This window comes from Carassius gibelio, chromosome B25, assembly GCF_023724105.1.
Source record: "Carassius gibelio isolate Cgi1373 ecotype wild population from Czech Republic chromosome B25, carGib1.2-hapl.c, whole genome shotgun sequence".
In the NCBI taxonomy this organism is placed as follows: domain Eukaryota; kingdom Metazoa; phylum Chordata; class Actinopteri; order Cypriniformes; family Cyprinidae; genus Carassius; species Carassius gibelio.
Genome location: NC_068420.1, coordinates 10,382,625 through 10,406,226, shown reverse-complemented (window position 1 = coordinate 10,406,226; position 23,602 = coordinate 10,382,625). Strand labels below are relative to the sequence as shown.

Genomic DNA, 23,602 nt, shown 5'->3' with positions numbered 1-23,602 from the left:
CAAATTTATTTTTGCTGAAATTATCTTGAAACTTAAAAGAAGAAATGTAATGTGGCAGGTTTGCTCTGTTTTAACAAAAAGTGCTCGGATTAGTGATTTGGTGTGAATTTACCATAGTATTTCGATTTAGTATATTGAATAATTACTGTAATCATACTGGAATTGTGCGTTAACGTGGTCCGCTAAGTTTTGCGATACTTTAAATGGCATTAAGCATGGTAAATCTACTTTGTTGGAAATATCTTTTTTTGTTGCAGTAGAGTTTAACTTTTTCAGTAACTGAAATAAAGCTAAAATAAAAAGATGAAAAACCTGTTCATTTTTTAGAAAGTAAATGAAAAGTGTAATTTAAATATTTCAAGAAACTGAAATAAGTCAGTTAAAAGCAGATTACAAGTATTACAAAAGCACATAAAATTACTAAAATTAAAACTAATTTATTGCTAATAACGAAAGATGTCAAAATATAAATTATAATTTATAAATAATAGTAATATATAACTGATAACAGTTTTTTATTTGACTGACACAAAACACTAGCAGTTATTTTGTATTTTGTTATGATTTACTTGTGTTGTTAGTTTCTGAATAGTTCTCATAAGAATAGATTAAGTATTAACCTGATATTTTATCCATACACTTTTCAAGTTATAAAAATGACTGGGAGGTCTCATAGACCCCGAACAGAACGTGATGGATATAAAAGCTAATGTGGCCTGCCATGTTAAATGTGCTATATTTGTTTTAATGTTATTACTTTAACCACTTAATGCTTGTTCATGTTAACAATAAACCTGGTTACGCAGTACTCTTCCCTATGTTTTTATTATTCAAGATTATTATTCCCACATGCTGTCCACCGCAGCCTAGAGGTTTTGTTTACAGCGAACGGGTGGAGCGGTTCTCCAGGCTCTGTGGGCAGAAATACAAACAGCCCCCTGCAGAACTCACAAGGAGTCTCTGTATTAAAACCAGCAGTGGCTCCAGTTTTAAATGGCCCGTGTTTGACTCTGATCTGCATCATGTGCAGGCACACCAGTTCTTTTTATATATGTGTGTCCCATTTAGACCCATTTAGACATAACTAGAACAGCAACAAAACACCAACAACCCTTTATATCTGACCTCTGTCCTAGTGGTGGTCAGAGACTAGGCCTTTTGAGACCGTGCTGCCTCCCAGTGCTCACTTTGAGTAGCTGCATGACAGTTACGGAAAAACAAAATAGTCATCAGGTATCTTTGGAATGGCATAGTACTGTAGTACACATGCTAATTTTGCTGTATATATACCATGCATAGTATTTTCTATGAATACAATACAATACTAAGTTCATTCTGTATTAACAAGAACACATTGCATGGAATACTGTCACAAAGTGCAATGTGCTTCACTTGATCTATCATTTATGAGAATGTTTTATGTCATCTTTGTCCTGTCTTATTGCTTGCTCAAAGTACCATTTTCTTTCATTTAGGCATATCATTTTATTAATATTTGTAAAATATATATATATTTGTAAATATTTATTCAAATGACAACAATTGTAATATTTGACGAGACTTCATATTTATTTAAAAACAATTTATTTACTTTAAATAAAAACAGGCTTTTTTATTTTATATACATTTAATTACGAATATTTAATCAATTAAAAAAATAATTGTAATAAAATAATAATAAAAAATATATATATATATATATATATTTTTACATTTTATAATTTGTGTATATTTGTAAACTAGGGCATCCAAAATAAATGTTTTTGTTTACATAATATCTGTGTCTGTACTGTGTATATTTATTATTTATAAATACACAAATACTTTATACAGTATATTAAATATATTTATATGAATAGAAATATTTATGTAAATACATGAAAATATTTTCAAACTACGTAGTGTATGTGTGTATTTATATATACATAATAAATATACACAGTACACACACACATATATATTATGTAAACAATTATTATTATTATTATTTTTGGATTCATCACGATTAATCATTTGACAGCACTAGTAAAAACTATTTAAAATATTATTTTTATTCTTGTTAATATTTGCAGATTTTTTTAAATATGTATTTTAATCCAAAAAATATTTCGATTAATTGGACACTATAGTTTATACCATGCATCATGAAGTATTCAATTATATTTTTCAGCTATAACCATTAAAAAAAAAAAATATGTGCAGTCTGGTATTCCAGACTCCTTTGACAACCTGCTTATAATAATTTTTCTGAAATTCCCCTGTCCACACTGTAATATTGAAATGGTAGCTTATGGACCACAATGTGGCGTTTGTCTTTCATCCATGTAAAATCTGAACCCAGAGTTAGATGTTAAGTGCCTTTTCCTCATTCGGTCTCTTTCTATTTTTCTTTGAATGAATAGATTTATACAGACTGGGCCAACCACTACCTAGCCAAGTCCGGACACACACGCCTGATTAAAGACCTCCAACAGGATGTTGCCGATGGCGTTTTGTTGGCAGAAATCATTCAGGTTGTAGGTAAGATTAAAGATATAAAAATAATTTTCCATAATTCAACCCCCCCCCCCCCCCCCCCCCATCAAACCTACAATTTTGCTCCACCGTACCGGTAAATCTAACCATAATGAGGAGGAAGAGGAGGAGGACTGGGAAAGAAATGGACTCGCATGAGCATCAAGAAAAAAACTCACCACCTTTATTATTTTCAATGTGTTTTGAAGCTGTTTTATGAGATCAGTTTCTGAAAAGGGGCAATTTGTAGATGATTTATGAGGCTACAAACTGAATTAAAACTGAAATAAAAGAAACATATGCCAGGGGAAGATTCCTGTTATACATACAAAAGCCTGACGACCACATCTAGTCGAAGATGTTTTCATAAAACCATCAGGTATAAAATGATGTTACTTTAATTCAGTGCCATTCCTTTTTTCATCTTTCCATTCAGCAAATGAGAAGATTGCCGATATCAACGGATTCCCAGAGAGTCGCTCTCAAATGGTAAGACTCAAAATGCATGTTTTGTCATCTGATTAATAGTTTATACTTTTTACCAAGTAAAAGGCATTTCAGTTTAATTCCTAAAACGTCCTGCTTTTTGCTATGAAATCATGCTTTATGAGACATAAAAACTATCAAACATCATACTCAACCAAAAACAAATGCAGATTTCTTTTGTTTTATTTGCCATAAGGTTTTTTTTTTACTGACTATTATGTCAGGCTATACAGTAGGTTCCTGTTCACTCAGAATCTGCCATTTATGTCAAAAATATACATGACTGAAAAACAGGGTGAGTGAATGATGACAGTGTTTTCATTTTTGGGTGAACTGTCTCTTTAAGAAACAATCTCAGTGAGGACAATGGCAGGTCTTGTTGACCTTAAAACCCCGGTGTTAACCAGCGTGCCATAGCCTGTCGTCTCACCAGTGGTCAGGATATACATTGTAATGTCACAGGAACATCGCATGACGGACCCATCGGGTTGTAAAGCACAAATTTTCCCTATTGAGCGCCATCTGTTGGGTTTATATGCCCTGTACACCTGAGAGTAAAGTGGAAACCAGCTATGGTGGGGTCACGAGCTCCCATGTTTTTCTCTTAAACAGATCGAGAACATCGATGCCTGTCTGGGCTTCCTTGCTGCTAAAGGGGTAAATATAAAGGGACTTTGCGCTGAAGGTGAGCGGACTCTTAACTTAACCAGTGTTCATTAATATTTGAAACAATATGTCAGCAAGATTCTTTTCTGTTTCTGCCAAACCAGAGATCCGCAATGGCAATCTGAAGGCCATTTTAGGCCTGTTCTTCACTCTGTCACGTTTCCGGCAGCAGCAGCAGACTTTGAAACAGGCGTCTAGCAATGTTGAGTTGCTCCAGAACAAGCAGGCCCACCGATGCTCCAGTCCTGCGCTGCGTCCTCACACTCCTCCCTGTAGCTCTCCCTGTCTGTCTCCCATCCACCAACACTACACATCCTCCACCTGTGCACAGAAACCACAGACAGACCTGCAGTCCAGGTATTATTGTCCAACTCATATACTGGATCGCTTATTCATAGACATAGCAGCTGGATTGACACATCAGTAATCAACTTCAAATAATGAATGGAGGATAAAAATATTTTTTTTATTTTCTTTATTTTCTTTATTTTAATTATTTATTTATTTATTTATTTATTTATATTTTTATTTTATTTAGTTTAGTTTACTACCCAAAGTGGCCAACATGTTACATTTTAAAATCATTAAAATACTGGTTTTGAGACTTTTTTGCATAAATTGCAATGTTGTGTAAAAATTGCATTCAACTACTCTTTATAGGTTAAGGTTTTTTTTTTTTTTTTTTTTTTTTTTTTACTTTTTTACACTCAACATTTCTAACAAGTAACCAATCATTTCCATTTCTAACTTCCCAGTTCTTTTATTTTCAGTGTTGTTTTAGTATTATTTTGTAATAGCTATTATAATATTCTAATTATTATAATATATTATAATTATTTATTTTTATTTCATTTTTTATCTGTGATTTTGTCATTTGTATTTATTACTATATTATTTTAGGTTTTGACAATTTAGTCAATTATACTTCTTTTATTTCAGTTAATTGACAAGGCAACTTTTTTTAAGTTTTAAGTTTTTAATCTAATATTTATATTTTATTTAATAATTTATCAGCTTTATTTCAGTTAACAAAAATAATTGTCAACCGTTTTAATTTCAGTGGTTATATCTTCTTAACACTTAACACTTTTCTGTCCATTCCTTTGTCTCTCTCTTTTGTTTGTCCTCGATCTTGAAGTCATCCCTCACAAGGCTTCGATCAGAAAAAAGCTGTCAGACTCTCAGTTGCTCAGAAAAAGAACTCTAGGTCAGCTTTCCACATTTCTAAATCACACCATGCCTGATTTACAGCTTGTATTCCCAGTACATTACCACACAACAGCACCATCTACTGGTGATCTTTCAATTCCACACAATCCAATCTTGTGTCATCTGGGCCAAAAAAGCATGTGAATCCCTTCAATAGTCATTTTGTTTTCGTTCATATGATCAGATGTGGTTTTTATAAAAAGGTCACTGAGTTTTTTTTTTTTTTTTTTTTTAATATAATTGGCATTCCAGTCTTGTGTTTGCAGCATAAATAGTTAAAGGATGAGCTTGTTCTGACTGAACTCTTTGTCAGGCTTCCGAGCCTCTCAGTGAGGGCGGGTGGAGAGAGTAAACCTCGAACCTCAAACACCAACAGACGCAGCCAAAGCTTCAACCAATGTGACCGATTAAAGCCATCAGTCTCTGCCTGCGCTCATGAAAGAGGTGAGTTAATCGCTTTCATTTACACAGTCGGAAATTGTCCATGTGGTTTATGTGAGAGTATGTGAACAGTTGTTTGGTAAAAGCTCTTGTTAAGTGTGTATAGTTGTTACGAGAAAAACCATTGCTCAAAGGTGCGGTGAATTACTCATTGATGGATTCAAACCTATAACCTTTCACTCAGATCTTTAACCACTACACCCCGACCCCATTTAATTACAGAAAATTTGTATAGATATATCTGACTTTTTCTTGCTCAAATTGGTTCAAATGAAAAAAAAAAAATCTCAGAAAATATTATTTTTATTTGTAATTAGATATATTATAAAACATAATTACTTTTTAAGAAAATAAAACTAGTGTTTTTAAATGTAAATATGTTATGTTAAAACCTATATTTGTTTATTTTTTCTTAAATAAAATTGGCATTTCTTAATATGTAAATGTTTAGAAAAAGCATACAAATGAAACAGACTTGGACTTTATAGTCAAAAAAAGTACCATAAAAGTATTTTGAAAACACCAGGATAGTTATATTTATTTTTTGGCCCATCTGTTATTTGACATTTTTCAACAACATTTTGTTTCAGATTTGTAAATATTTTCATTTGAAAAATTTTCTTGCACAGATGGAAGATCTAAACCATCTTGTTCAATCTCTAAGTTGGGAAAATGCTCGTAGCATTCACAGTTTTATGATTGTGCAATTGCATGCTGTGTTGTTGACACATTTTTGGCCCACTGTTGTTTCATTATGGCAGGCTCGGTTTACTTCAGCATTGAGTTATTCAGGGTGATAACCCCTCTAACATGTCACATAGTTGAGTGACTGAGAATATGTGGATATTTGTATTCAAACCAAAGCCATAAATCCATTTAAAGTAGTTTTCCCTGTTTGCACATGCGTTATGATGTACATGTCTGTGTGTGGTTTGAATGGACTCTCAGCTGCACGCTGCTGTCTTTGGTATGATGATGATGAGAGGTGTTTACTGCTCACTGATTCAGCTCTAATTACTGTACTTGTGGCAAGACCAGAAGAAGCGGAGAGAGAGAAAAAAAGAGTCGGTGATCATAACAAAACTTTATACAGTGAGACTGAGATTGAAGGAAGATGAGACTGCTAGAATTTTACTTAGACTGCCTGTAAGGTAAGCAATGCTAAACTGAGTTTTCATGCAAACAGGCTGGTAAATAAGTTCATAATTAAATAATACATACAAAGGAAACAAACATTTTTGCAGCACAGGGAAATTTTGATTTTCCACTGATGGAATTAGGGAAATATTGGATGAGATCGTTAAACTGAACAGAACAGAGTTTGGTTTCATCACATGCTAAATTGTCATGCATGCTGATTTTATATAATATAATATAATATAATATAATATAATATAATATAATATAATATAATATAATATAATAAAATATAATATAATATAATATAATATAATATAATATGTAAGCATGCAAAATAGCTTTAATGATTGTTAGTCACATGAACAACTGTTCCTTGGAAATTGTAAATAATTTCTTCACAGTATCAAATATCAAGAAATGCTTCACAGTCAATCTCCTTTTTTAAACAGCATGGATTTATCTCAAAAATAAATATAATGCATCACATCACATACTTCAGATGTTTCTCTTCGTAGTTCATGCTTCCTTTTCTCAGCACTTCATCCAGTACGCTTTCATATTTTCACATTCCCACAGGCATTACACTTAATGTCTATGTGCACAGCTTGACAGCACTTGCTAGCGTTTGAAAGATTTGACCTACTTTCTCTGTGCCTTAGTGGCTTTTTGACCTCCCTACTTTACTTGGCCAACTGCCTGTTACAGTTAAATGTCCAAAAAGTGACCCAAAGCAATTAAAAATGCATAATTAATGACAAAATATGTATCCCTTTAAGGCCCAGGAATGTAATAAGAACATTGTTAAAATAGTCCATATGACAGTGGTTAAATCATAATTTTATGAAGCTATGAGAAAACTTTTTGTGTGCAACGGAAACAAAAATAATGACTTTATTCCACAATAACTTATCTTCTGTGTCAGTCCCGGCTGCGCATTCACAAGAATACGATGATGTATTCTGACATAGAACATGGAAAGAGAGGAACGGACAATTGCTTTGCTGTCTATGCAGGGTCAGAAAGGTCTTAGATTGAGTTTTTGGAACGACATGAGGGTGTGTAATTAATAACAGAACTTAATTTTTTTGGGTGAACTATCCCTGTAAACATTACACAATTTAGAATTTAAAAAATATATATATTTTTTTACAATTTACAAATTCATTTTTACATTATGTAATATTTATATAATATTTAGAATATTTTTGCAAACCTTCAAAATAATATTTTAACAATTCTGCCATTAAATAAAAATACTATTTGTTTAGATTAAGTACACTTTCAGAAACCTCACGGAGTGAAAGAAATGGAAATTACAGACCTTTGAAATTTAAAACACATCTCTTCCATCTTTATTTGACCCTCTAACTTTAACACTCACTATTCTAATTCTATTCTTAATAAATCTAACTACCTTTCTAATCTTTTTGTATTCTATTCTCTTTTCATTTATTATGCAATTGTGTGTGTGTGTGTGTGTGTGTGTGTGTGTTTAAAGACTTCTAACACTAGCTTGCTCTATTCTTTTTTTATTCTATCTGTTTTCTTTTTATTTATTATATTATTTAAAATCCCATGCTACGTGTACTGTGTTAACCTAACTGAGACTTGTTATAGCACTTATATATCATTGCTCTTTTTGTTGTTTTTGATCGCTTCCACTGTCCTCATCTGTAAGTCGCTTTGGATAAAAGCGTCTGCTAAATGAATAAATGTAAATGTAAATCTTTGGTCTTCACCAATATGGATGCGCACATGAGACATTCTCATCACGATTGTGATGAAGACCTTCTAAAATGTTATTCTCATCTTGAATTTGCAGAGAGAACTACACCATCACCCATAATGGTTGATCATGGACCAATCAGCTCTTCTATTCCTCCACCCAGCTGCACCAGCACATCTAAACCCTGGAGAAGCAAGTCGCTCAGTGCAAAACACACTGCTACATCCTCCATGGTCGTGGTTAAACAACCACCCCCAGATTCTCCTGAGGTTCCTCCTAAGGTGATCACCCAGAAGTCCATGCTGGAAAAGCTCAAGCTCTTCAACAGCAAAACTGGTTCCAGAACCTCCAAGGTTGTCAGTACAGAAAACCTCAGTGCTGTAGAACCAGAAGAAGGTCAGGTTTGCCCCATACACCCTGAAGCCCATCTTGGAAACCAAAGGCCTGTCACTCCCAGCAGTTCTGGTAGCACAAGTCCAAAGCTAGCGCTGAAGGGTATTGCACAGTTGACACTCGGAAGGGCTTTAGCACCCAAAATAGCCTCAGCAAAAGCCACCGAAAAAGTTAAAGAGAAGTCAAAGCCTAAAGAGAAAGACAAGCTCAGACAGCTTCCTGTTACAGAACCTGACCATCTAAAAGGAGATACCAAAACCGATGGACATGTTACACCCGAGACTAAGAAGTCTGTTCCCAAAGAAAGCAAAGCCAAATCAGCAATGACTGGGATTCCTAAACCAAGCCAGGGAGGAAAGGCTTCAGCTGCAAATAAGACTGTAGCATCGCCCCCTTGTGGTGCGGAGGGAGAACGGTTACGGAATGGAAAGATAGCAGGTCTGTCTGTACATAAAGGGCAGAAAGACAACAGAAACTACAGCTCTACTTCTAGCTTACCATTTCCAGAGGGGAAAAGTTGTCAAGATCTCACTTTTGGTGCTCAGACCCACTCAACAGCCAGCAATATGGTCAGTGTACAACTTCCACAGCTCCAAGAACAATACAACCACACCAACACGGCCACTGTCGCCCCATTCATGTACAGGTGACACCTTTATGATAACTTGAATGCATTTTCCTAGATACTCCATCAGACTCTGTTTGACTCTAAACTAGCAGGTTGTTCTGTCACTCTAAACAGTAGGTCTCAAACAGAAATTGATAAGACTGGGCTTAAGGCAGGAGTGGAGGAAAGGAGAGAAAGAACAGGCCTGTGCTGCAAATCCATCCATACTTCTCTGGAGAACCTGACAGGTACTCATACACAACACTACATAAAAAAATACAGTATAGACAAATTAAACATGAGTTTTGACTAATAGTGTTTGGGAAGCTATGCTGAAACTGAAGGTAATAAAACTAGAGAACATGCAAGAACATGCAAGTCGCCACAAAAATGAAATCAGATGAACTGCTACTCAAGGCCACAAATAATAGATTTGTGAATTGTTTCAATTCTTCACAGTTAATATTTTTTTAGTGATTCATAACGAATCATTACAGTATTTTAGCGATTCATTGCAAATAATAATTTCGCTGTTTCATAGAAAGTCATATTAGCGATTCACAGTAAATATTTGAAGCGATTCATATAGTGCTCTCAAATGGTTCATTGCAATTAATCGCATCCAAAATAAAAGTTTTTGTTTCCATAATATATGTGTGTGTACTGTGTATACAGACAAATAGATTTTATTTTGGATGCATTTCATCTCAATTAATCGTTTGACAGCGCTAGATTCATATTGAATTGTTTCAGTGAATCACTTACAGTTTGCTAAAAATGTCTCTGATATTCCTGTGTTAGATTTGAAAGAGAAGACAGTCTGGGCTGTTGCAAAACAGTCTTATATCATTCTACTGAGCATTTTGTGTTGAACAAGTGTTTGCTACTCCTAGGTAGTTACTCCCTAACTCTAATGCCTAGTTTGGACAAGGTTGTTTACTGTCTCTGATTATTTATGAATAAGTGAGCACTCTGAGGCCAATGTCAGGCCGGTCTGAGAGGGAACAAGAAAACAAAACAACACTCATCTGCATGTAAAAGGCTATGGATGTCAAGGAGTTGCCAAGGCCTACCAGCATGTGTGTGTGTGTGTGTGTGTGTGTGTGTGTGTGTGTGTCCTTCTCAGTCTCAGTCTAACTTTGTGTAGAGAGAAAAACTCTTCTCCACAGGGGAAGTTCCCTGGGCTGGTGTAGACATGAGAGCTGTATTCTAATTTCTCCTCTCTTTTCCATGGAGGAAAGGAAAAGTCAGGACAAAAGTCACAAGAGCTTCTTTCACAAATCAGTCGGCACATTCTCTTGGAAAACAACTTAGAAAGTGTCAGACAGTCCATTTATCCATCTTAACAGAAGCGTAGGAGAGTCAGGGACACGTTGCCACCAGACAAAAAAGAAAAGCTCGGGACATTAGTAGCACTGTGAAGTTGTCTTCTGCAACCAAGACAAAAGACCTGCATCACTGGAAGCGAACCTAAATAAATCGTTTTCGCAATGGACCAAGCAGGAAGTCATAGTCAGTTGGCATCTCCTCTCAGAACAGGAGGAACAAGAGATGATTCTTATGAGGACACCTCAGACGACTGCTCCAGTCTCGGGAGAAAGGACAGGTTCAGGGGTGTAGACAGTTCTGGAGGACCTCCAGCATCTTCTAAATGGCTGTCTGAACACACTCAACCAAGGGTTTTGAATGAAGGGGAAGTTGACACATTTAGCTGTGTATGTCAGCTCCATTTGAGCCATCACTCTTGTGTGTGGGATGGAATTGCTCGTGTTAATGAGGAGATCATTCTAACCATGTTGGATATCTTTGAGAAGCATGGAAGTAAGTAGATGTGTGTGTTGGACGACTATCTGTTTTAAAGAGTTACCCAATACGCTTTTAGCACACCTTAAATCTTAATTATTGATTTGAAGACAGTAGCGATAGGAGGAATGGACCTGTGTCTTTTATATTAGCATTTGTGCGAACTGTTAAGTCACATCTCTGCAATTCTCTTCTTAACAAAGTCTTGTCTTTTTTCTTAGCTGAAATCTGAAATTGTTGGGTTAAAAGAGAAAAAATGACTGTGGAAGATGATGGTTTTGCTATTAGGTGCTGTAGTCCCCGTTTTGGCAATTCTTGGCTTGTACGTTACCTGCCAGGCTACAGCTTGAGTGATCTGTTCTTCTCTGACTTCATTATTAACATTGATATATTAGGATAACTGATATACTATTCCAGTTTTTGTATGATGTTTTATAATTACTTTGAGTAATTTTGTTGTTTTTGTAATTTTTATAAGTTTAAACTATATATGTTTAAAGTTTTAATTAGATTTATTTTAGCACTAATAACGCTTAGTAAATATCTGTCATGACAGCAGTTAGCTTAAAAGACACAATATAGACATTTATGCTAATGTCTGCTAACGCTCCTTGTGTTGCCTAATTGCATTGTGTTATGAACTTTCATCTCTTCCTAATCAAACCAAAATCAATCTAAATGCCATTTTTAAGTGAAACAGTTTATATTTAAAGCTGTTCGAGAGGAAAGTAGTCTGTTTTTACTCAAGTAGCGCCTAGTGAACAAAGAGTTAGCATTAGCTTCAGCGAGCAGTTCTAAAAGAGGTTGTTTATGGATTTTACAGCCTGCGGGAATGTACTTTACCATGGCACTCATTCATTTACACGTTTTACATCATGTGCGAATGTGTGTGAGTCTGCTCTGTTCCTCCTGAGCCCCTTGTGGACCCCTCAGGATCAGTAAACAGCCGTTAATCCGAGTTGCCAAATCCTCTCTCACCTATGGCATACACTGTGTGTTTATTTATAAGCAGCTGTTGGCTAACGTTTCGTTCATTAAGACTGGTGCAAGAAAACAAAAACCTCTTTTACAGAATGCTAGGAGATTTAACTTCACAAGCATAAGAGGCAGAGTTAGAGCTGTGATGCTAATACAGCGTTGGTTCATTTACTTTATCCCATGATCCTCAGGGTTTAGGCTTTTTGAAGCATTTTAGATGTGTGAATATGTGTGTTTGGACATGCGTTAGAGTTACGGTAGCTGCTGTTTGCAGACTTTGTTGATGAGTCTGTTTCCTCAGGTGAGGACTCTGAAACCAAGAGGCTGCGTACTGTGAAAAACATCGCTGATCTGAGGCAAAACCTGGAAGAAACCATGTCCAGTCTGCGGGGGGCGACTCCTTTCAGTCACAGGTAAGAAAATTGGAATTATTTTATTTTTGCTTATATATTTTGTGTGTTTCTGCCTGCTGAAAGTGGTCAAAGTTTGTTTTTCTTATCTAAAATATTTTGTTTCTTAAAGAGATATTTCACCCCAAAATTAAAAATTTCCTCATGATTTACTCACACGCAAGCCATCCTAGGTGTATTTGACTTTCTATTTTCAGACGAATCCATTCGGAGTAAAATTTAATGTCCGGGTTCCTTCAAGCTTCATAATGGCAGTGACTGGTGTTTGAGATTTTGAAGCCTAAAAAAGTGCATCCATCCATCATAAAAAGTGCTCCACATGGCTCTGGGAGGTTGTAATTATTAGTTGTAAAAGCCTTATAACTCAAATAATGTACACGTGTTAAGTAAAGTGCTTTTATAAGATTGTAAGCTTCATTGTTCTGCTTTTAAATCATTAAAAAACTGGCCCTTAATGTAAGTGCATCTTTGTAACTTCCATTTTTTATTTTTCAATGGAAACTAGAGACGAGTCTAAAATGGTTATCAACCAGAAGGGAGTCCCACTAGTGGTAACTGCTTCTCATTGCACTTTTTCTAGTTCATGGTCAGACTCTAAATGGCTTCAGTTCAGTAGGGTTGAAGTACAACATGACATTAATTATGACTGGGAACAGAGATCACAGCACAGTTCAGAAAGCTCCCCATTGTTTCCGGGTGTGTGAACCCTTTTATCTCTGGGGGTTTGCAAACTGTTAAACTCTAAATGGCTTTGAGGAAGACAGTTTGATTGGCATTAGGAGCTGATTTGGGGGGTGCCGGGTTTTTGTCTTTGCTGTGATCAGTTTGATGCGTGTCTCGGCCTTCCAGGGTACAAAAGCTGCCGTGAAATATTGGGGGACACCTAGTGTCTGTTAATGCTGGACAAAAAGCTTGTTTTAATATTCCAATGAAACCCTGTCCTGACAGGATGCCAAATTTTCCCAGAAACTCAGTGATGCTTTGACTTTTTGCTTGCTTTAAGAGAAATCTTCTGTTTTCTTAAAGGGATAGTTCACCCAAAAATGAAAAAGTCATTATCTACTCACCTTATGTCATTCCAAACTCTTATTGTTTTATTTTCTTTGGTGAAAGAATATAAATATTATATGAAATCCTTAAACTAAAAAAAAGAAAAAACTTAAAAATGAGAAATGCTGCTGTTTTAAAGGCAAACTGAAGTGTATATTAAAGCTAAATAGAAAATGTATTATAATGATGATGATGATAATAAAAATGACAAAATAGCTGAAACCTAAACTTCAATTTAAAATGAAAACTGAAATAAAATTATTATTCTGTAACATTCTTGCAAATAATAAGTTGTTCAATTATACTGTTTTCAATAAAAAAAATAAACTATCCTGTAAACCTCTTCTTTGACATGTACTATTAACTATTTATTGTGTTTTTTAAAAATCTTTATTTGTTTGGGGGGGGGGGGGGGTCATTTTTCAGCTGGTGGTTGTCAGTGGTGTTTCAAACCTTTTTCAAGTCAAGATTTTAAGAGAGACCACCTCTTATGGGAGAAAATTAGATTTAAAACTTGTATGTCTGAAAATATAAATGGTTAATAAAATTCATTTTTGAGAATGACCCTGCTGTTCATTCCACTAAATGACAGAGAATAGGGACAAACTCCAAAACTATTTTAGATACAAGAAAAATTCACATTCTCAGCTTTATCTTCTGTACCAAAGTGGCAAATAGCCCATGAGACCTATAGTTTACACCATTCAAATACCATCATTAACTTCTGATATCTCACTATGACCTGCCAGCACCCTGGAGACGACCTTTGACAGCACCGTGACTACTGCGATCAATGGGAGGGCTTTGCTTGCCCTCAGTTCCCGCCCCGCTTCTGCACTGCCATGGCGACTAGGTTCATCCAGCCCTCGCCTTCAAGCTGGTGATGCCCCTTCTTCAGGAAACGCATTCGTACAGCATGGCAGTGGCTGTGGGCAGCACATACACAGCCATCAGACCTGCACGCACAGCAGAGTCCTCTGCGCCCTTGAACTCTCAGAGAAGGTGGAGGAGCTGGAGGGCGGCGCCATGGAAACAGCGGGGTACATGAGTGATGGAGACGTCCTGGGCAAGAGCATGAAGATGGAGACTGTCACCAGTGGGTGAGTGTGGTTTGATGGTGTGTTTGAGTGTTACATTTGTGTCATCTACTAAAAAAATAGTGTATGTCGTGTGAGCGGAAGCAATGCCTCCATCGCGATATGATTGGATATGACTTGTTATGATCGGCTGTGATTGGTTAATGCGATAAATCCTGCCTTTTGTGTTCGTGCGTGTTCAACATTCACAAATCAGTCTGAATGAACCGTATAATGGCGTTAATGGCAAGAGTACGTTTAAAAGGTAAGTAAAAGACTCACACACTTTGTTACTGATATTTTGATTTGTTACATCAAAATAAGATTTAAAATGACATAAAAACATGATCTGTGGGAGTTTTAGTGAGTAATCAGCTTGGTAAAATGTAAGTGAATCTCCACGTCTGTGACCAATATTTTCCAAGCTTTGATGAATGCTGAGTCTAAAAATTCAAAAATAGTTCAAAGTTAACTTTTAAAAAGAGTAGCTGAACATAAGTCCGCAAATAAAATATGTTGATTAAATTGTTACTGCCTTGAGTTATTATTTTGGAATAAATGTGAAATGCTTAAAAACACTTTTGACTGTTGATGAGATTTATACTTGGCTTTGGTAAATACAATATTGATTACACTGTTTTTTTAAAAATATATAAAATAGAATTGTGTTTTATTTTTCTGATAAATGATGCAGGTAAGAATGCATGTCTGTACATCTGCCTCTGGGTGGTGCTCTTTTGCTAGTCCTTTTTTATAGTTTATTGTGAATGAGTTACTTCCAAACATCTCACATATGTTATTGTAACCCTTTGTTTTTAACCATTATTTTCTTTAAGATGACAGTCATACTGGCAAAAAATACTGTAGCTTTCATGTTCAGTATAACAGTCCACAAAAAGTGATTTTTTTTTGTTTTTAAATTTTGTTGATAGTTACAAAGATGTACATAATGTGAAGAAGTTATAATGTCCATTTAGCACTATATATCAGAAGATGCAGTATTAGTGTGTGTGTGTGTGTGTGTAGCAAAGTGGCTCGACGCGCCCTGCGCTGAATTCCTACTGTGTCCCATGAGCGGCTAGCCACAGCTTTTTAGCATGTAATCATGTAACGCCGATCCAGCTTTCTTTATTCCCATCGCTCTTTCATTGTGTCGTTCACTAGGAGCTCTGCCAGTATTGCTTGCATGCTGGTCTACTGGTGTGGTTTGTGGCAACATGCAAATTACAGTATGTGTGGATGAACTGTGGCCCTTGTTTTGGACCATACAATCACAAACCAAGCTCGTCTGCTTCTGTATGTTGCTTGAAGCAGCTCCTGACACAAATGTGTACATTAGGGTGTCACTACTGTGCAACAATACTTTAAAAGCCCCTAAAGCTTTTTCATGTTAGCAGTTATTTCGTTCATATGTCTGTCAAGAGGACATGAAAACGCAACATGTAGCCTGTGGTAAGAAGACGGGAGTCAGGGGTCATGGGAAATATTCATGGTTGAATCCTGAGAGTGGGTGAATATCTGAAAATGTGCAACCTTTTGACCCTGTGGAAGAGATATGAGGTTCCATCCAAATTTGGAAATGCGACGAAATCTACAAACACAGCACATGTAGTGTACACACAGAATCGTGCATAATCTTCCCCCAGTCCTGTTCAAACAGGAATCAGACAGGCACCTTTTATTGGATTCTCATATTCCTTCTGCTCAGTGCTGAATTCCAGTAGAGTGATTCTGTCACCACAAGAAAATCTTTGCGAGACATTCGATCATAGTTGAAAAAGCTTTTAAGCCCAATTACTTAGACCATATATGGATGGATTTTGAAGCGCAGTCAACATTGGGTACTTACAGCAAATTCGGTTTCTAAAACCTGATGTCTTGGTTTGGATTAGTGCCTTTTTACTAGCTTAACTTAGTTACATGTTTGAATAATCAGACAACATACAAAGCATTTAACTATGTTTTGTAGGAGATTATGTAGAGAGAGTATTGTTTATATCCATCAAGAATAAGTTTTATTCTGTCTTTTTTTTAGTTCAGGTTTTTTTTTTTTTGGTCCATTTTTGGTCCAATTTGTTTTTAATGTACATTTTAATTAAAACTGAGTAAATAATTGGCAGGAAAACAGTTAGAAACATTTAGAATGAGAAACAACTTAATTTATTTTTTATAAAACATTAATTTTATTTTATTTGTAAATCTGAGTATATAATTTGTAGGAAAAAACAGGATCTGAATCAGTTTCTATAGTGATATTTGACATGTGTATGCTATTACTTCAACTAAAAAAAAAAATATTTATTCAAATGCAAAAACTGTTTAATAAAATAATTAAATATAATTATTATGTAGTAGATGTGTAGGATGGGACCTGATTATTTTATTGTATTTTTATTATTTTTTACAACTCTAATTAATTTGTCGAGAAACATTGGATGAGAAACAATTTAATCCAAATGAAATGTAGATGCTATTTATTAATAAAACATTTATTTTTTTATATTATTTGTAAAACCTTTTAACTGATTTGTATAAAAATATGTAGATGATTTCTAATGATTTAGAAATTGAAAATTTAATTTATTCGTAATCATAGAAATGTAGATGCAATTTCTTGGTAAAACCCGTTTTATTTTATTTATAATTTAAAATTTTATAATATATTTACATAAAATATTAGTACAAAACAAGAACCGATTATTATCATGTATTTTTCCTAGCCTATTTTGCCTTGGAAATGTCAACAGAGAGTATAGAAAGTAAAAAATTATTTAAAAAAAAATTGATGTTCTAGAAAACAGGAGTAATTTTCTTATTTTAATGTACAATGTCTGTCAAGACTGATGTTGAGTGACTTGCAGTGGGTCACCAGGTCAGGGCATATGAATAATCTCACTGGGGCAGAGTGTTTAACTGGTTGAACTAATGTTAACAAGTTTTGTTACTCAGTAACCAATGTTAAACAGAAGCCGTTGTTCCCAGTGAAACACCTGTCAGAGAACTAAAGAATAGGAAATATTGTCCAGTCATAACATTAAATGCAGACACTATTCACAATCATAGATAACCTCTACAAAAAGTACAATGATGTTGCTATAGTTCACTGATCGTATCAGATGATGGTACTACCATGCAATTATTTACCAAATACATGTTCTGTGACAAGACTGTTGCCAAAGGTCACAGAGGGTATATGCTAAAAGAAAATACATTTGAATCCTTCAGTTTAATTAGTAGGCCTATGCTAAATGATCATGTAAATCTACTAAACACATTTACAGTTACAATAAACAAAATAGACCAAATTTAATATCTTCGCCCCACTAGTTGCTAAACCTTTGATAGATGTTTTGAAAATGATGATTAAGCAAGCACACGATTGTGAAATTCATATTTACTGACTTCCGATTTTTCTGCTCTGAATCGCACCTGATGATTCATGTACTGTTTAATTACCTGAAGTGAATTATTTAAATCATTAGTGTGCCCGACAGGTTAGTCAGCCGCTCCGGGCGTCACCTGATTGCTTCACCGCAGGAAATGAGAGATTAAGCTAAAGGATGCGTGTCTGTTAAGACATCTTCAGAATCTGGGAACATCTGCAAACTTAACAACCGAAACTAACTCACTCCCATTACAATCAACAAAGCTGATAATGGGAAAATGCTTAAGAATGTGATAGTCAAAAAGTCTTAATGTTAGTGTATGTTAACATTTATTAGATTATATTAGATTAAACAAGATGAAACACACACACAAACACACACATACACAGATATTCACGAATGCATAAGGTATCTAGAATATGGTGCAGATAAGGACATTAATATTTGCTTCACAAATACTGATGAACAGCCAAACTGCTAGTAATATGCATGCTCATATAGTTAAGAGTAAGAACTGATCATTAAACTAAAGTGTTACCTTTTTCTTTTTTTTTCTTTTTTTTTTTTTTACTTTTATTACTTTTACAGGACAAAACATGTCATTTTCTTGTTAAATCTAATAATAAATATAGTGAAATAGTTTGGATTCTACCACATAATTTGTTCAAAATAACGTTTATATTATTTTTACCTGGACATTGAATTTACTTTAAATTACATGTTGTTAAAAATACATTCATCTCTTTATAAAAAAATGCATCAAGAATAACTTTTAATTATATAATATTAGTAAATTATAATTTGGGAATTTGTTCGTAATTCATCATGAGGCCTTCTGTATCACAAAAAAAAAGATTATTGTAAATAAAACAAAACAAATGTATTAATTAAAATTATTAATTATATTAATTAAAATTATTATAAAACAAAAACTAAATAATAATAATAATAATAACAATAATAATAATAATAAGTATTATTATTATTATTATTATTAAAATTTCCAGGGGATTTCAGGCAACAAGTGCAACAAGATGTTATTCAGTATTATTTTGTCCTATGGCTGAATTTGTTGTTCTGTTGTGCAAGAGGTGCATCTGTTATATGGTAAAAATCACATTAACCTGAATCATCGAGCTTATCTGGAATCGGATCACCCTGTCATCAGCGCTGTTCTTCCCCTGCAGTAGTTTGAAGTGTTTGATACTGCTTGTCCCCAGAGGGAAAATTACTTTTTTTTTTTTTTTTGAGAACCTGTTTAGAACATCCGCTTAAACGGTTTAAAGGAGTAAACACCCATTCAACTAGTGCCTCAGGTTAAGTCCTGTCCCACACTGCTCACCTGTCCACTTCTGCCTGCAGTCCAACCCACAACTGCAGTGCGGTGTGTCCTATAAATCATCAGACGGTGGCAACATCGTGTAAAATATTTGCTTTTGTTAAAACGTCTCGCTACATTTTTAACTGTAGCATCTCACAAGACGGCCTGTTTATGCTTCATTTAAAGAGAAGACTTTGCATTAGACCTGCAATTTGTGTGCTGAACCAGCATTTATGTGTGTCTACAGATACATGACGGACGGAGGTCTCAGCCTGTACTCCAGAAGGGTTAACCGGGTCTCCGATGGAATGAACAGCGTGAGAGGGACCGTTCACCACTTTAATCCCAAGAGTCAAGATGATATTGATAGGTAGGACTTAACCTTTAACCTTTGTGTTACCTGCACTTGCTCACTTTGTAGACTCTTTTTCTTTTTCTGATGATGTTGATCGCCAGAGACTGTTTGGTACCTGAGGATTTCAGATGGGTAACAGGGTTGCTTTTGTTTCTTCACAAAGGAAGAGAGTGATCATTGTCTTCATCAGTGCCAAAGGCAACAACAGCCAATGGATCAGTTTAGAAATACATTCAGTTCTTTATGCCTGTGCTCTCACGTTCGGTGTGCCTTTGTCCTGCAGGCCCTGTGGCTGTTTAACATCCCACATCCCTCGCTGTTTGCGGTGTGTCTCCTCAAATGCATCAACACTCTTTGTGAACATGTAAATCCGTCTGTGTTTTTACTAAACACACTCTGAGCTGACAGTGGTTGACATATTTATGATTAAATATGTCTGATGAGCTGTGAGTCATTAGTTAAGAATAGAAAGATGTCTGAAATGTCAGCCTGAAAAAGGGAAATGAAAAATGTAGAGCTAGAAAACAAACACATGAGAGAGGATTTGGAAGAAATGGGCTAAGAAATGATATGAAAAGGCAGTGGGTGGAGAGGTAAGATGATGTTGCAAGACTGTGCTACTGGAAGGATTGGAGCTGAAAGAAGCCTAAATACAAGAAAAATTGCAAATTGTTTTCTTTTTCCTAGTATATTTGCAAGAGATTTTGTTAGTGATCATCATAAGCTGCCCACTGATGTCATTATTTACTCACCTAGATGCTGTTTCAAACTTTCTTAATTCTGTAAAACACAAAAGAAAATGTTTGAAAAATGGCCATACAATGAAAGTCAGTGGGGTCCAATGTTGTCAGGTTCTGTTATTAAAAATCCTATTAATATTTTCCGTAGGGAACAGATTTTTAGCTAAATCTAGTGTTTTGTTTTGCTCCCTCCTCTGTGTTAAGTTTAAGACATAAAATGTGTTAACGCACATTATACCTCTATGCTGAAAACTGTTTAGTATTTCACATGCCAGTTTATTGAAACTAAAAAGGGACTCTTATTATGAAGTTCCGGGCTGTGGGGTTGTTGTTGAACGTGCGTTGTGACGGAGTGGAGTGAAGAGGAATAAATGGAGAACATTGATTGATTCAAAAGTGTTTTTGGGGAAGTCGTGGCCTAATGGTTAGAGGGTTGGACCCCCAATCAAAGGGTTGTGGGTTCTAGTCTCGGGCCGGACGGAATTTTGGGTGGGGGGAGTGCATGTACAGTTCTCTCTCAACCTTCAATACCACGACTTAGGTGCCCTTGAGCAAGGCATCGAACCCCCAACTGTTCCCCGGGCGCCGCAGCATAAATGGCTGCCCACTGCTCCAGGTGTGTGCTCACAGTGTGTGTGTGTGTGTTCACTGCTCTGTGTGTGTGCATTTCGGATGGGTTAAATGCAGAGCACAAATTCTGAGTATGGGTCACCATACTTGGCTGAATGTCACTTCAGTTTCACTTTATTTCGAGTAACAGTCTGTGCTTCCGCATTCGTTACTTCCCACTGGAGCTTACTCTACACATCTTGTTCTTCTTTGTGAACACGCACACAACAGTTAACAGAAGCTAGAAAATACAGTTTATAAAGTTTAAAAATCGATATATTTCTTATAAAACACACAGATTCACTTCGGAAGGCCTTTATTAACCCACCAGAGCTGTGCGGAGTACTTTTATATGATGGATGGATGCATCTTTTGGGCCTCAAAATCTTAAACCCCATTCACTGTCATTATAAAACTTGGAAGAGCCAGGCCAGTTTTTTAAATATAACTACTATTGTATTCATCTGAAAAAAGAAAGTCATATACACCTAGGGTGACTTGAGGGTGAGGGAGGGGTCACTTTCATTTTTGGGTGAACTGTCCCTTTAAGTGCACTGTTTTGTACATTATGTATGTATATGTTTGTTCCAGATTTTTTTTATTTTATGATTCAAATCAAATTGTTTTATGTTGTGGTTCAACTCGTAGCGGGTTGATTCGGTTAATGGCTTTCCACTTCCCAAGACTTAAAAAAGAAAACCTATAGGAAAAATGATTGGAAAAGATACTTCCATAACCAAGGTGGCATAAAAAGTGGTTTGAAACGACATTTTTGGGTGAACTATACCTTCAAATGTTTCAAAACTGAGCTCTGACAGTCCTGTCCTGCAAAGTGGTCTAGACTTAGTCTGTAATCAAAAGTCTGACTCTTCAAGACCAAACCTGCCCTGTTCTTGATGAAGTCAGTGCAGAACATCTCTCATATAAAACGGCAGTCGATCAAAATGTTGGCATAAAATAAGGAAAGTCAAGACAGATGACCTACAGACAAGCCCTGTAAGATCCACCGTTCTCCAAATAAGGTCAATTTCTTGAGCCCAGCCAGGTGTTTTTGTGGGATTCTGTGCCCAGTACCTGTCAAGATATCGTCTTAGTGCCCAGATTGATACAGGTGAAGGAGGGATGATCTCAGAGCTTGTGAAATGTAGCTCTGGGGCAGGAATGGCGAGAATCCAATGGGAATTCCTTTTCTGTCTTCTTTCTTACTGGAAATGCTTGATGTCATGTATAATTTAGTGGATTCTTTCTCCAAAAGCAGCTGGTGTAAAAAAAAGAGTTAGGTGTTTTCGTTCGCGTTATTTTGACTTGCTTTGTCATCAGATCTGCCAAAACAAAGTCCGGGTCGGTGCAGAAAGATGAGGCGGTGCGAACTTTAGTGATGCATCCTTCCGAGAACCACTTAAATTCCAACGATAAGGGAGCTGTGTTCAATTTAAAGTTGGGTTGTGTGGATGCTGTCGAAGATTGTTTTGATTTATTTGCGCTGTACTGTAAAATTCGGTCAAGATTCCTGTGCTCAGAACACAAGCCAAACTCTCTGGTGATTAAATTCAGCTGATGTCTCAGAGCCATCAAGGTTTGTCTTGTTTTGCTATGACTATATTTGTCTTGCAGATAATAAATTGTATTTATTTGGTATTTTGGTCTATAACTAGAATCAGTTATTAGTGTTTTTATAAATACAAAAAATAAATGTTATTTATTTATATTGAATAAAAATAAAGGTGTTTAGTAAATTTAATTATACAAATATTTATAATTAAAAAATATATTATTATTCTGTGTTTAGTAATTTAATGCATTGGTCAAGAATGAATATTTAATCATCATTACCCTTATTTTAGAACCCTTTTCCATCATCTAATGCTCACTTAAAATTAGCTTAAACACTGAATGTAACCTTTAGCAAATCTCAAAATCAATATAAAATTGTATTTCTGTTCATTAGAATATTTTAGCTTTTAAGATGAATGATTGTGTTTTATTTTTAATTTGTTTAGACAAAAATTAATAGTATATATTTAAATGTCAGTATTTAGCTTATTGATTTAGCTCATTATTAGTCTTTTTATTGATCTGCCACGTAATGTCCATGTCAAACTTTTTTTGCGGTAAAGGAAATAAGACCTCCTCCTTTTTATATAATTTTGCATAGAAATGCAGACACATTTTCAAAAATGACAGTCGTATCAAGTATGTGGTGTCTGAATCCCTGTGTAGTTTCCTGTCGGTGGAGGGATGTCCGTGTTTTAGGTCTGTGATGACTGCTACATTGTGTTTGACTGTGTAATTTAGCTGAGACAGTTCAAACACGGCTCTGAAACCTGATCGGGGCGTCTCGCCCTGAAGAAGAGGGCCTGGGGGCCAAGTCTGGACTGAAAGCAGAGTCCTGGTCAAATCCACACCCACACACAGAGGAAATGTGCCATATTGCACTCTCACATCTGTGGGTCAGTGGGTTTGAGTCCTTCATTTCAATGCATATGTATGCCTTTGGTGTGAGGCATTCAGTCAGATCAGTTTACATTACTGTACCTTAAACACTTCGGTTTGTAAATAACCATCATTTCATCCATATATAAAATTATAATTTCTATAGACCTGCATAATGAAAAGAGATGCTTACCTGTAAACATTTTTTTATTTTTTTACAAAAGAAAATTTAAATATGAAAAATTGCACACAGACACTT

The 23,602-nt window shown here is 35.5% G+C and overlaps 1 protein-coding gene across 3 annotated transcripts in view; it reads left to right on the top strand.

Annotated features, from left to right (window-relative positions):
* nav2b (neuron navigator 2b) overlaps positions 1 to 23,602 on the top strand; it is a 77,826-nt gene that overhangs the window by 17,629 nt on the left and 36,595 nt on the right. The window contains exons 3-13 of one of the 3 annotated variants that reach the window (XM_052597824.1): positions 2,403 to 2,520; positions 2,951 to 3,003; positions 3,613 to 3,685; positions 3,771 to 4,023; positions 4,805 to 4,873; positions 5,189 to 5,319; positions 8,279 to 9,221; positions 9,321 to 9,430; positions 12,265 to 12,376; positions 14,173 to 14,523; positions 19,454 to 19,576. In XM_052597824.1, coding sequence (XP_052453784.1) covers positions 2,403 to 2,520; positions 2,951 to 3,003; positions 3,613 to 3,685; positions 3,771 to 4,023; positions 4,805 to 4,873; positions 5,189 to 5,319; positions 8,279 to 9,221; positions 9,321 to 9,430; positions 12,265 to 12,376; positions 14,173 to 14,523; positions 19,454 to 19,576 — 2,336 coding nt within the window. Of the gene's footprint in view, positions 1 to 2,402; positions 2,521 to 2,950; positions 3,004 to 3,612; positions 3,686 to 3,770; positions 4,024 to 4,804; positions 4,874 to 5,188; positions 5,320 to 8,278; positions 9,222 to 9,317; positions 9,431 to 12,264; positions 12,377 to 14,172; positions 14,524 to 19,453; positions 19,577 to 23,602 lie in introns of all 3 variants that reach the window. The other 2 variants (XM_052597825.1, XM_052597826.1) reach the window with 2 other exon arrangements.